This window comes from Prinia subflava, chromosome 2, assembly GCF_021018805.1.
Source record: "Prinia subflava isolate CZ2003 ecotype Zambia chromosome 2, Cam_Psub_1.2, whole genome shotgun sequence".
Lineage (NCBI taxonomy): Eukaryota > Metazoa > Chordata > Aves > Passeriformes > Cisticolidae > Prinia > Prinia subflava.
The window spans coordinates 84,400,646-84,413,460 of record NC_086248.1 but is presented as its reverse complement, the minus strand read 5'-3'; the positions used below and the strand labels follow the sequence as shown (position 1 = coordinate 84,413,460).

At 37.1% G+C, this 12,815-nt stretch overlaps 1 protein-coding gene across 2 annotated transcripts in view; it reads left to right on the top strand.

Moving 5' to 3' along the window:
- Positions 1–12,522, top strand: part of BABAM2 (BRISC and BRCA1 A complex member 2) — a 162,803-nt gene extending 150,281 nt beyond the window's left edge. For both annotated transcript variants that reach the window (XM_063390839.1, XM_063390840.1), the window contains exon 12: positions 9,217–12,522. In XM_063390839.1, coding sequence (XP_063246909.1) covers positions 9,217–9,280 — 64 coding nt within the window. In that variant the 3' untranslated portion in view covers positions 9,281–12,522. The remainder of the gene's footprint in view (positions 1–9,216) is intronic.
- The last annotated feature ends 293 nt before the right edge of the window (positions 12,523–12,815 follow it).

The following is a 12,815-nucleotide window of genomic DNA, read 5'->3' as shown; positions in this document are numbered from 1 at the left end:
TTGAATCTCTACACTTGTCTTTCCTTACAAGCTTCACTCTTGAACGTATTCTTGCCCAGTCTTTTCTGCTTTCTCTTACTACTTATATCATCACTTTCACACACTCTTTACCCTGCCTTTTATGCTTTGAAGAGGTTCCTAGATGCATCTTGTCTCACATTGACTCTCTCCTTCAAATCTAATAAAAAGTTTGTTAAATAATTGCTCTCCAACAGCAGAGCTCATTGTGCCTTTACGTAGCCTAGATAAGAAGAAATAGTGTGTGTCTTGAATAAACAGTGTCTCTTTAAGAAGTTAGTCTTTACCTGGAGTGGGAAAATATGGCTCTGGCACTTCAGCAGCTAGGAAAAATAGAACAGACTTGTCATGCTGCACCTCACAGGACTGGAAATTTCCTGCAAATTAACATTTTTTTTAAAGACTCTATGAAGATTGAGTTTTTCCATGATGGTCTTGGAATATCATTCTCATGATCCACTGATAAGGAAACAGAGTGACCATGCTGTGACAGAGATATTCCAATGCACCCTTCACAGACACCTACTACCCTGTGGGGAAAATGGAAGTTAAGAAAGCAGAAGCAAAATTTGCTATGATCTGAGACCACAAACCTTCATCTGACTGAAGTATATCTATTTATGTACATTGTGGAGAAGCTGAAGGAAGTGAAGTGTTTTATCTCTTGAACTGACTGGCAAGCATTGATGAAACTGTTTCAAAATGAGAGGTTCATTTTTCTGTGTGTGCTTTGGAACACTTAGATTCACTGTGTCTGTGCAATACACCTTTGTAAATTTTTAAATATCTCTATCAGAAATCTGTGAGACATTAAATACCAGAATCTTGATCTCCAGATGGTTTCTAAAAGTTGCTTTCATGGTTACTGGCCTTGGTCTGTATGACTTGATTATGTCCAGTAGCTGTAATTTTTATCTGTTATTGGCAGTAAAGGTCCATGCATTTGGGAACACGTATATTCTTGGAACCAAAATTAGCATCTTTTACAAAGTGATGACCCTACTTATGCTGCTGCTTTAAAATAAACATTAATTGCCAGCCTACATAATGATCTGCAATCCTGGCTCCCCAGCAGTTCCCAAGAACTCCCTTCCTTTATGTTTTGCTTTTAGTCAAGTTGTTATATTTATGGTTGTTTCGTGCTTTGAACAGATTGTCAGAATTCATTTTGCTTTGTGGTAAGTTGGGCAGCAAAGTCATCTTAATTTTTACAGGAGACCAATGCTGAATTCTTCACTTTATTTATTAAATCAATTGATACCATAGGTTTTTGGAACAGATGCAAATGTATAACAAAATGAAAATTTAATTTTTATTTCTGTTTGCTTCATATGGATTAATGCTACCTGTTAATTCTGCAATCAGCAAACTGTTGAAAAACACGTCTAAATAGAACCATTTCTTGTACCTTTCTGTGTGACTTAAATCAAAAATGGCAGTAGAAAGAATTTCTGGAGGAAAAAGATATTGTTAGTAGAATACAAAAAACAGCTTTTGGACATGAGTGAATTTTAATGTTTAAACTTCTGATATGTACTTGGTTTCACTAGTTCTGCCACTTCTATTTCCTGTTGCAGTTTTTGTAGCATGTTTTGGTTTGTGTATAATTTTGGAGACAAGTTTCTGTCATGCAATATTAAAAACTGAGCTGCAAACAACTGTATTTCTTAAAATCTTGCATTTTGATGGCTGCCCACTGCAGACCTCCAGATCTCTTGATGTTTGATTACTGTTCTGGTCCATCAGCCTGGCTGCACAGTCAGTGCTTTGCATGGACTGGTAGGTAGAAACAGGCATAAGACAGAGATATTCCAATAATCTCCTTGTCAGTAATTCACAATAAAAAGAGGTAGAGAGAAATATTAGAAGAGGAAGAGAGATTGCAATTCTTTTTTTTTTTTTTTTTTTCCTTTTTTTTTTTTTTTCTTTTTTTTTTTGGCACTCAGGAAAAAAGTTGCTTGCAGCATAATGGCACTGTGCACTGACTCCTTTGTACATTTGTGTGTTTAGCCAGTTACAGTAGCAGTAATTTAAGAACTATTGTCTTGCCGTTGTATAAACACTTCAGATGTTTGCTTGGCATCACCAGTTCTGGAGATGTATAAAATGGAGAACTGTGTAGACATTGTGTTTCTCATAAAAGCAAAATATTTGCTATAGATAAAGCTGCCTAGTAAGGAAATTATAAACCACATCCCAAAGAGCATACCATCAAGAAGCTCAGTTTAGAAACATGAATACATGCCAAGTATCGTTATGTATATTTGAAGTGAGAAAGAAACCCTGGAAGGTACCTATTTCATTCTGCTGCTGTGCTTGGATAAATTTTTGTGATGTTCAGATTTGAATGGTGGTTTAGAAATGCTGCTGTCTCCTGTGAGTGCCTTGTGCATTCCGTAATAGTCCTGATTTTTTATTAGCTCCTGAGCCTTTGCCACTTGGCACCTGGCCCTGTTGTGGGCCTGCCTGCTACAGCCCAGTTCCAGCCAGGCAATCAAAGTTAGAGTGCTGAGAAATATTTCTCACTTCAGTTTTTGTAACATCCTAGATGTGGAGACAAAGGTACAACAATAATTTTCTCCTAACAGAGGTGTCGCAAAATGTTGAGACATGCTGTGGGGTTACTCTCCTGTCACCCCATAGTTATCCCAAAGTAGGAGATGGGCTTATTCAGCTTTGCTGTGGGTGCTCATGTGTCTTTAGCCTGGTGAGGAAAGCTGTGGAAGTGCCTCTGAATAAATAGGCAGCATGGTTCACCCAACGGAAATATGTTTTTACTGCATTATGTATGGTAAAAATAGCAAAGAGGTTCAAATGTCTTGTGTCTGAGTTTAAAAGGAAAAAGCTACACCTTAAACATTGGCATGGGGCCTATTAAGAGGATGGGCTTTCAGTAGATTTCCACACTTTTGTATTCAGCCCTTGCTCAGTGCAAGGCATAGAGTTGCTGGAGGAGAGCATGAGCACGGGTAATGAGCAGTCATATGGAATATGACCTAAATACATACCCACTGTTGGAATTAATGCACCAGTTTAATAATTTAAGTTCCTTTTGTTAATTAGTGCTAATCACATTGAATTAGGTAGCTCCTGACAAAAGGAATTTAGAAAGAAAACAATTATATGTATAAAAAAAGACAGGTTGCATCTTTGATTTTGCTCTGTCAGAAACAAACAGGAAATCTTAGAAAGTTTTGAAGATTATGTTAAATACCTTCTGTACAGGAGATGAATTATTAGGGGTTACATGCACCAAATCAGCTGGATGTGCCTGTGTGGTCATGGGAGGACAAATCCTCTCACCTGGCATCCAGAAGGTATTGTTGTAGGTGTTTGGTATTTTCAAAACAAGTTTTCGCTGTGTCAAAACAAGTTTCAACAGGAACATAAAAATACAAAGGCACACTACATATGTATGTGTGATCCATGCAAAAATACTTTCTACTTCAGAAAGTGAATAATCAAGTGACGTCGATAAAGCCTGGAGAAGCTCTTTTATAATTCTAATATGGTTATAGTGTTGAAATAGTTTATGTAACAAGATTGCATTGCAAAGTGTCAACACAATAATACTGGTCTAGAAAGAATAGATCAAAAACCTCAAGAAGCCTCAGTCTATCCTTCACTCTGACCTAGACTCTTAATTCCTGCTTTCACCAAATTTAATTGAAAGAGGGGAGAACATTGCTGTTTTAGCTAATTTATGAAGATCAGTCATCTATGGAGTTGATGTTTTTCTGTTAGGATTCAGTGGATTTGAAGAAACTTGTAGATGTCTTGAAGTAGTTCTTTAGGGTATAGCAGGAAAGAAAGATGGGATGCAAAATGATGTAAATCCTAGAGGTACAATTCCTTTAAAAGAAGTGGACAGCATTTGGGACAAATGCCTGGGATTCTTGGTTGTATCTCATACAGCTGGACAGGATACAATGCAGTCCTTACCTCAGTCCCAGGATTATTCAAACAAATTTAATTTACCTGCTGGACAATTCAGACAATAGAGAACTACTAAGGAGAATGGGGTACTACCTGCAGACCTTAGTCCAGAAGTCTTGGAAGATTAAGTAGAACTATTCAGAGATCACCATGACTACAGGAGTGCCTGCCCAAGTCAGATGTATTAACTTGAAAAAGTCAAAGAACTCATATTTTCCTGTATGCCTTGCCTAGAGTAGGAGAAAATGGATGTATTTGCAAATACACTGGCTACTATGATTTTGAATGCACTAAGGGTCTATAATTAGAGCCAAATATTTACAGAATTAAACCACAGTTGCAGTACTTACTAAAATATTTCTAGAGTTAAATACAATATTGAAATAATGGGTACTATTTAAGAAGAAAGTTTGCTCTCAAAGCCAGTAGTAGGAAAAAAATCCAAATGCGACGACCTGAGTCTACCTTCAGGTGAGAAGGAACACAAGACGTGTGCCTGATGCAGTGAGAGAAGGTCTCTGTGTCTTTGTGAAAAGATAAAGATTGTGGCTCAAGGGCTTTAATTTGCCAATAAGGACACTGTGCTGGTAGCAGAAGTGTTGCTGTACTGCCAAGTCTGTTCTTGATGTGGACCATCATGATGATTTCCTCCCTTTCATTTTCCTCAAATCATCTCTTGATGGAAAAAGCATTTGAGCAGAATGTCCCACATCTTGAGCAGAAACAAATAAAACATGAGTGCAAATAGGGCTAGCACGGGTGAATTTGAGATCAGCATGCTGGAAATCTTGGCAGTCATAAACTGAGAAGTTTAAGGGGAATATATTTTGTGACTGACTTGGGAAGATGATTCATTACCCCATGATGATTGTCCTTGTCCCAGACATAAAAAGCGGAAATCTCACCAATACAACATTGTGTACACCTTTTTCCTCACAGAGTTTGAGTCTTGATGTTGTGTTCTGAATTTACCACATGAAGATTTTAAGAGAAATAGAAGCACCTAAACAAGCCTTTTAACTTTATTACACCAGCAGCAGTAACTACAACACAATTGTATAGTTGGCCATAGTACCAGTCCAGCAAAAGCAACAGCAGAAATCAAATGTGTTGGTGTTAGAATGCTTTCACCATAAATGTATGGGAAGCGTTGTTTGATGGGAGATTGCAGCTACATAATTTAAAATCTTTGCAGATTTTCAGCATAGATATGTGAAGGCAAAAGGTATTATTGAGTGGTCAATGCAGGTTTTTTTTTGTATACAGCACCAAGTGTATATAAAAAAAACAGCACTAAGTTACCCTGGGGAACAAACAGTACAATTATAATGAAATTTCACAAAAGCATGTGAATTCTGAGTCAAGTATGTTTTAAGCACAGCAAACCCACACCCTGGGATTTAGACATGTATGGGCTTCTGGAGACCTTGTACCACACTCAGTGTTTCGTATCACTGGAAAATATGTAAACAGCAGGTGAGCCAATTCTACCTTCTTTTAGATACTTACCACTTGCAATAATAGCAGGACTTTCTTTCCACCGGATAATAAGGTGAAGGAAAGAGAAGTGCTTTGCTCTCAACAGACGTCCTTGAGCATAGCACCTGGAATTCATTGTAGTGTGTCAAGTAGATATAGCAGTTAACTACAGCAAAATGTGTTGTTTTCTGGAGTGATGAACAAAAATTTCCATAGAAACCTCATAACTTACTACCTTGAACTTGGAAAATGACCAGTAGTGGGAACAAAAACGAATAGACAAAAAACAATGGAATCTTATAAGAAGCTTAACAAAGAGTTAGACATGTGCCCATAAGTGTATGAAGATTGGCACCCACTCTAGGCTGAAAAGAAAGCAACTTTTTAAACACTGTTTAAGCTGATATCTAAACCATTGTGAGAAAGATGCAACACTGAACGTGTGTTTTACTTTCTCTATGTGAGTGTTGATTGTAAAGAGTATCTATGTACTTTGTACAAATAAGTTTCTCTGTACTGACACGAGAATTTATGCAGGTTTTCTGAGCTTGGTGTAAGGTGAGTGTGATACAGGCTCACCAAGAACATGGTAGATAAAGCTGGAGAAAGAAGGATCTCCATCTTTCCCAGAAAGGAGAAAAGGCATTGATCAAAAGCTGATTTCTGCCATTTGACACAGCCCTGAGAGACCATAGGTCAAGTAAGCTTTCTTCATCTTCAGTGTAATTCAACAGGTACCCAAATTACTATTGTTGGGGTTTTTTTAATAACACTTCTCCAGAGCTGTTACTAAAAAAACACAGAGCTGAAAAGCTTATCTAGTATATATAAAATTAATAATTTCAAAATAGTTTGGAGATAACTTGAGAATATCATGTGGCAAAGTTTCTGAAAAAAAATTCTGATATTTTTATATTAATTTCTGTGGTAGCACAGATCATAGTTATTGAGGGTGTATATTCGTGTGAATGTGTTAATATGAACAGAGTATGAGGAATGTATCTTTTTCCAAAGTTCATGTTTATATTCACTGTTTCTCTGTCCCTGTATTTACACGATGCTGGAGCATGAGTGCTGTCTCTTGGTTTAAAATCTTTCTATAAAGAATAGCATTGCATGTGAAAGATGCCTTTACCATGCAGTCTATAGCTGCATAGAGTAATAGAGTATTGTCCTTCAAAAATTTCTGTATTTCTCTTAAAGTTATTTTACATAATCTGTTCTGGCATAATAGTCTGTGTCATGGTCCTGTTTGGGCAGAAACATGTGCACTTTGACTTCAGTGCCAGATGATCAATAGATGAAACTTACTCAGAAGGTGATGTGGTGCTTCTTTTCCTCCTTACTGGTAATCTGCAGAGATTGTTGTAATTAAAATGTTGTGATTTCCATTTCACAGGAAATTCAGGTATTTTAACAAAAAGTTTATCCAAACTTTGGATGAAAAGAAAAAAATTAGAAAAAAAATTCCAGTGTTCATTAAGGAGTTTACTTACCTTCTCCTACTTGCCCATCTTTCCTCCTCAATCTACTAAGTGTGCTGTAGCTGATACGGTCCTATCAGCTATACTGGGCTTTGGGATCTCTCAGCAGGGCCTTTTTTGTTCTGGTTTGGGGGGTTAAGGGAGTGGTGTTAATTTATTTTTTTGTATGTATGTGTGAAGAACCATAATTCTTTCTGATTATGTTTCATCTGAGATACTTAAGGTGTATGGGAGAGGGACAGAAATAGAGGAACATGACCTGAGTACACTTGTGGTACTGCATTTGCTTCAGTCTGGAGAAGACCAAAATGATAAGGGCAACTTTAAGCATGTACTTTAAGGTATAAAAAGAAAAAAAGTAGACATTTAAATTGATGAAGCACTAAAGGAATTTTTGTAGTGTATGGAACATCTCCAAGAGGTTCATATGAACTACAAGTGAAATAACATCCTCTTTGAAACAGTACATCTGATCAGAATGTAGGGAGGTGTTAGACTTAGTTTTGCAGCAAAGGATACCAGCTCTCCTGCAGGAATCGGTGAAAAGAAAGGATGCAAGTGTAGATAAAGTTAGTGTGGGAGGGTGTTTGTGGTATCATAAGCATTCATTCTGGAATTTACCTAACAGAAAAGGCATATATAATTACTGCGTATAATGCAGTAAGTGTAGGTTTAATAAAAAAGCACAGAAATGCTATAAAGGAAAAGAAATAAATTGTAGGAAAATAGTTCTGATTGTATCCCATTTAATGACCAAGAATTTCTAGAGTTTTGGAAGAGGGAAGTTTTAAGTAACATTTATCAAGTCAATTAAGATCACGTGTATGGAAGAGAGTCTGCAGAGAAGTTATCGAAGGGGAAAGGAGAAGCTTTTTAAAATAAGCAAGCAGAAAAGCATTATAAATGTTAGGACAGATAAAGCAAGGACAAGTAAAAGGAATAGATCCTGACACTGATAACATGCAGGTGGTGCTCCTTGAGCTAGCAAAATACACAGAATTAAACAGGACATACAAAAGCTACAATTTCAAAGGTATGGTAGAAGAAACACAGGTACAGAAAATGGCACTCAGCTGTTGAGATCAGGGGACAGGCAGACCTTCTCATCTGGTTTATGTATGTGTGTGTGCCAGCATGAACAATCACTTTTGCAGGCATGATTATGAGGGTTGTTTTCTGAACTTTGCTTCAATAAACCAAAGTGTGTTCTGTAAATACACAGCAGAATCTGTATATGCTATAAAATGTGTGTGCTGGCTGTCCTCTTTCTGGTTTCCATTTCTGGGATCACCTCCTCAGTCCAGAAATGCTTTTATTTTCCATTGCTCTTTTAACCTTTGGACAGCATCTCGTGTGTGTTTACAGCTTGTGCACAAAAGCTGACTGCAGCTATCTGTTAATTAATTTGCCAGGCACAACCTCACAAAGAGAGAGGAGCGTTCTTTTCATGGTCTTGCAATGTTTTTAGGTGTGAGGAAGTATGACTGTTGTTCAGTGATTGCCAAAGCTTCTACTGCAGTTATGAAAGACATCATGATTGTGAAGCTGATCCGTGTGTGTTTGCTTCAGGAGGTAAACCAGCAGAGAGATCAGGAATCTAACAAATGACATTGCAGCTATTCTCACTTTAGATTTCTTTCCGGTGAGAACAGGAGAGAAATTTATAGAGACCAGTGATAGAAATGGAAAAGAAGATTAAAAAAAAAGAGAGAAAGTGAAAGTTTGGTGCAAAATGCAGTAGGCAGAAACCAAAGGCAGAATGATGAAGCAACTTCTAATATAACTGGCAAGAGCATCCCTGGGACATGTAAAACACATTTATTACATGGTTGAGTATCTCAGCAAAAAAACTCAAATGTGCAGTTCTGACTCAATTTTGGATACGTAGGATTAGCTCATTTTATGGATTTATGAGTCACTTGATCCTTTGTAAAGAAGACAGACTAAGATCCAAAATATACAAGCACACTTTTAAAAATAACATTGTCCTAATTTTGAAGTCTAATAAAAGGAATTACAGTTCATACAATGTTGTTATTATTTATTTGCTGCATTTTATGTAAACTGCTGACATCAGCAGTGACAATATTGTGTCAAGGTTTCTGAGACAGATAAAAGAGCTTATTTCCTACATGTATTCTGACTTCTGTTCACTATTTTCCTGCTCCATTGCCTTGTGTGTCTTCAGGCTTTTTGTACCATATGCGAAGCCTTTTCCATACAGGGGAAATATCAAGTGCTTCTTCATGCTTTTAAGATTACTCCTTCCTAATCGTATATTTTCTGTTCTTTTCACTAGGACATATTTCAAGACATTTGTCCCTCAGTTCCAGGAGGCAGCATTTGCTAATGGGAAGCTTTAAACAGCTTCAGGCATGGAAACATGGAAACATGGACAGATCCTTCAGTCTGCACATGTCAGCCCAGAAGAATGCCTGGAAATGGGTTGGACTGTCTTGATAGGTGCTTTCTTGACTCTGAACTGGTTTTGGTAGCTTCAGTTTTTGAAACAAAGACCTCGCTAGCATGCTTAGAACTCAATATTTAATCCTGCCCATTTGCCTCTGCCCCCACCATTCCTTTATATATCTATTGGATGAAATTTAAAAGGGCGTGTATCGATATTTTAACACTTTCTTGTGCCAACAATGTCCTGTATGTTATGCCTTGTTTCCTTGTCTTCAGATGGTCTAAGTTGGATTGTTTTCCCCCATGGAAATATGATGTATGTGTATATTTAGTTAACATTTTCAGCTTATCCTAAGAGAACATAAGACTGCCGTATGTACCGGGAATGCCTAATGGACTGTACAGTGCCATATTCTGCCTTGGAGGTTTGTGTCTCACTGTGGTGGTTACTCTCACAGGTATGGATATGAGTTGCACACTTCACTTCTCAGTGCCTTTCCAGTTGAAGTTAATATGGCAAGGTGTTTGAGGTTTGGTGGTTTTTCTAATACTCCTGTTGAAAGCTCATTTTGTGTGAAATGTTAGGCTTTTATGCTTTGTTTTTATTTCCAGTTGTACAATTTTGGTGTTTTCCTAATGAGCGCCTCTTGCCATTACAAAAAAGTTCTACTTCTTCAGTACCAACATGCAAGTAACTAGTTATATAAACCAGTATAACAAAATAAAGCTCTTTCATTGACCTGTAATTTTTCAAAATAGCATAAATACTGCCAAGATGCAAACTTTCAGCAAAGGAATGAATGATGTCTTAGAAAATAGTTGATGAAATAATGTAGGGCTATATGATTAAGTTCAGCATATCTTCTCAGAAAATACTTTTCAGTGTATATAACTGGAAACATTACCTCCCCTAATTCTGGAATGCCAAATGCAAAATCCCACCTATTCATCCTTTCTTTCCTGCTGATGTCAGGGGCACCAGTTGGGACTAACGGTCACAATGGCACTTCCCCAATTAATTTGTGAATAGACCAAGGTACTTTCCAGTAAGGAATAAAATTAACAGAGTGTGTTGCTTATAAATGGTATCTGGAAAATGTGCCCTACTTCTGCTAAATACAAGGAACTAAATGAAGAGTATACAGATGATACAGTGGAACTGGAAAACATTTAATTTTAAATTATTCACTATAGCATCACATGCAAGGAAGTCTCGTCAAACTGCTTGATTGGCAGTATTCTCCTACCCTTTCTACAACTTGTTATTTTGCATGAAAAATAGTGCTTTTCAGGGTTTATATTCACCTAGGAAATACAGATGCGTTTTGAGTAGTGAAGCTTAATAATTAGGAATTATGCAAATAATTTGCCTCAAGAAACTACAAGTATTTTTAGCTAGTTTGTGGGAAAAATTTAATTTATGTTTAATACTGAAGTTCTTGGCTGAAAATTAAGCTGCAAACAAAATCAGAAGCTTTATTGTAATTGTGCAGAGAAGGCATATTCTGTGCTGTGACCCACCCCTGAGTGATTCTCCGTGCGTTATCTGAGGACTGTCAACAGTTTCAAAGGTCTGAGCCTCATTCCCTCTGTGGAGACATTGCATGAGGCTTTTGCGTGTTTAGAGCAGATGTGGAAGGTGATGTTTTTATGTGAATAGCAAAATCATAGCTGAACAACCTCAAGTGACTAAGAACAAAATACTCTTTAGTATGCTGGGATGATCTCATGTCTACATTTCTTCAGGTAAAAGCCAAAGCCACAGACACATATTCAAGAACAAGCCAGCCTTGTGAATGGAGTGGGAGAAGGAGAGTGGCTAATGAAAAACATTTGTTCTCATAGTGTTCAAAATCTGATAGAAACAATCTCCAGCCATCTTCAAAAGGTATAAACCAAACCCTTAGGTTGCATCAGTACATTCCTGGAATCTTACATTTTATAACTTTGTCTTTGATTCGGTGTTGTACTGATTGCCCATGAACACAGTGTGTGCTTTATATACGTGATTGCCCAAATGGCACCAGTTATTTTTTTTATCTTTTCAGAAGTCATCATAATTCAAAGGCTAGCAATTGCAAAATAATTTGAAAAGAGGTCCACTCTTCAGAATTTAGATTTATTCTCAACCAAAAATGCATCCTTCACCTCAGTCCTAGTCATTTTGGACAATGAACTGTCCAAATTTTTATTATTAAAGAATTCTAGCAGCCATGTAAGAAAATATTTTGAGGGTACAAAAAGCCTAAACCAGCAGTTCATTCTGTTGAATTTAATAGTTTCACCAACTTTATACTAGCATACATAGAAACAAATCAATAATTTTGGTCTAATTTTAACATCATGCTATAATAGTATTTTGAAAAAAAAGAAAAGGTGGAAAATATGAAAAACCGTACTGTTTGTGTTTAAGATAAGCCTATCAATTTTCAGATTTGAAGAAAAGGAATTTTTTTTTGCACTTAATGAGCATCATCTTTATTTCAAGGTCACCCTTCACTCTTTGACCTACATGGTATTTTATGGATGCCTTGCTAATAGTTCTCAGAAGTGTTGGGAGTGTTAGCTCTGCAGATGGGGTATTGAGAGGAGAGACACTGAAAGGAACAAAAGCTTCTCTCCAGGAGAATCACCATATAAATACTATACCAGAAGAGAGGGTTTGTTTGCATAATTTTATATCAAACCAAGTATCCATTGAAGACATTTAAATGAGCCACAAAAGTTGGGATCTAATGAGTTGGAGTTATTTCTGTTATCTCCTGTTTTATTATAATTTCCATTGTGGCCAGTTTAACAGCACCGAGACTCTCAGCACTTCCTTCCCTATTATGTGATAGATGCAATTGAAGGGAGCAGTCAGACCTAGGCTATTTTTCCTTGGCTTATGAGAACCACAAAATACAGGAGAAAAATGGCAATGTTGCAAACATATCAAAAAGCCTAAACTCTACACTGTCCTAGTTTTGACTGAAGGAATGCAGTAAGTCTCGAGTTACAAAGCCCTGCTAATGCTTGGTTTTCCAAAGGTTCTTAAATCACAAACTTAGGAGTCAAGCCTTCATCATCTGCATACATAATCCACTGTCCTAGAAGTAATACCAAATCTTGTGTATTCAAAGTCAGACTTTCTGTGAACTTGCTGGAAAGACTGGACAAACAGCTGGAAGAATAAATAAAAGGTAACTATACCATACATTGTTTGGCCTTCATTGATCTTTCCATTGTGCTGGCCTCTGCTTTGCTGATTGGCACTTTTCATTTGCTGAATCTGCACGTTTTGTATTGTCACTGTCCTTGAACTTCCTCCCATTCTTACAGAGAGTGGACTTGAGTCAGTTTTTGAGAAGAGATCTTTGCTGGAGTTAGCACAGATCTCCTGTGCATTGTTAAGCCCTCTCTAGGGATGTTTCTCTCTATGTTCCCTTTCTCTCATCCTGTCTGGAACCTACAGCAATAAGCACTTTTGGTGAATCAGTTGATGGATGA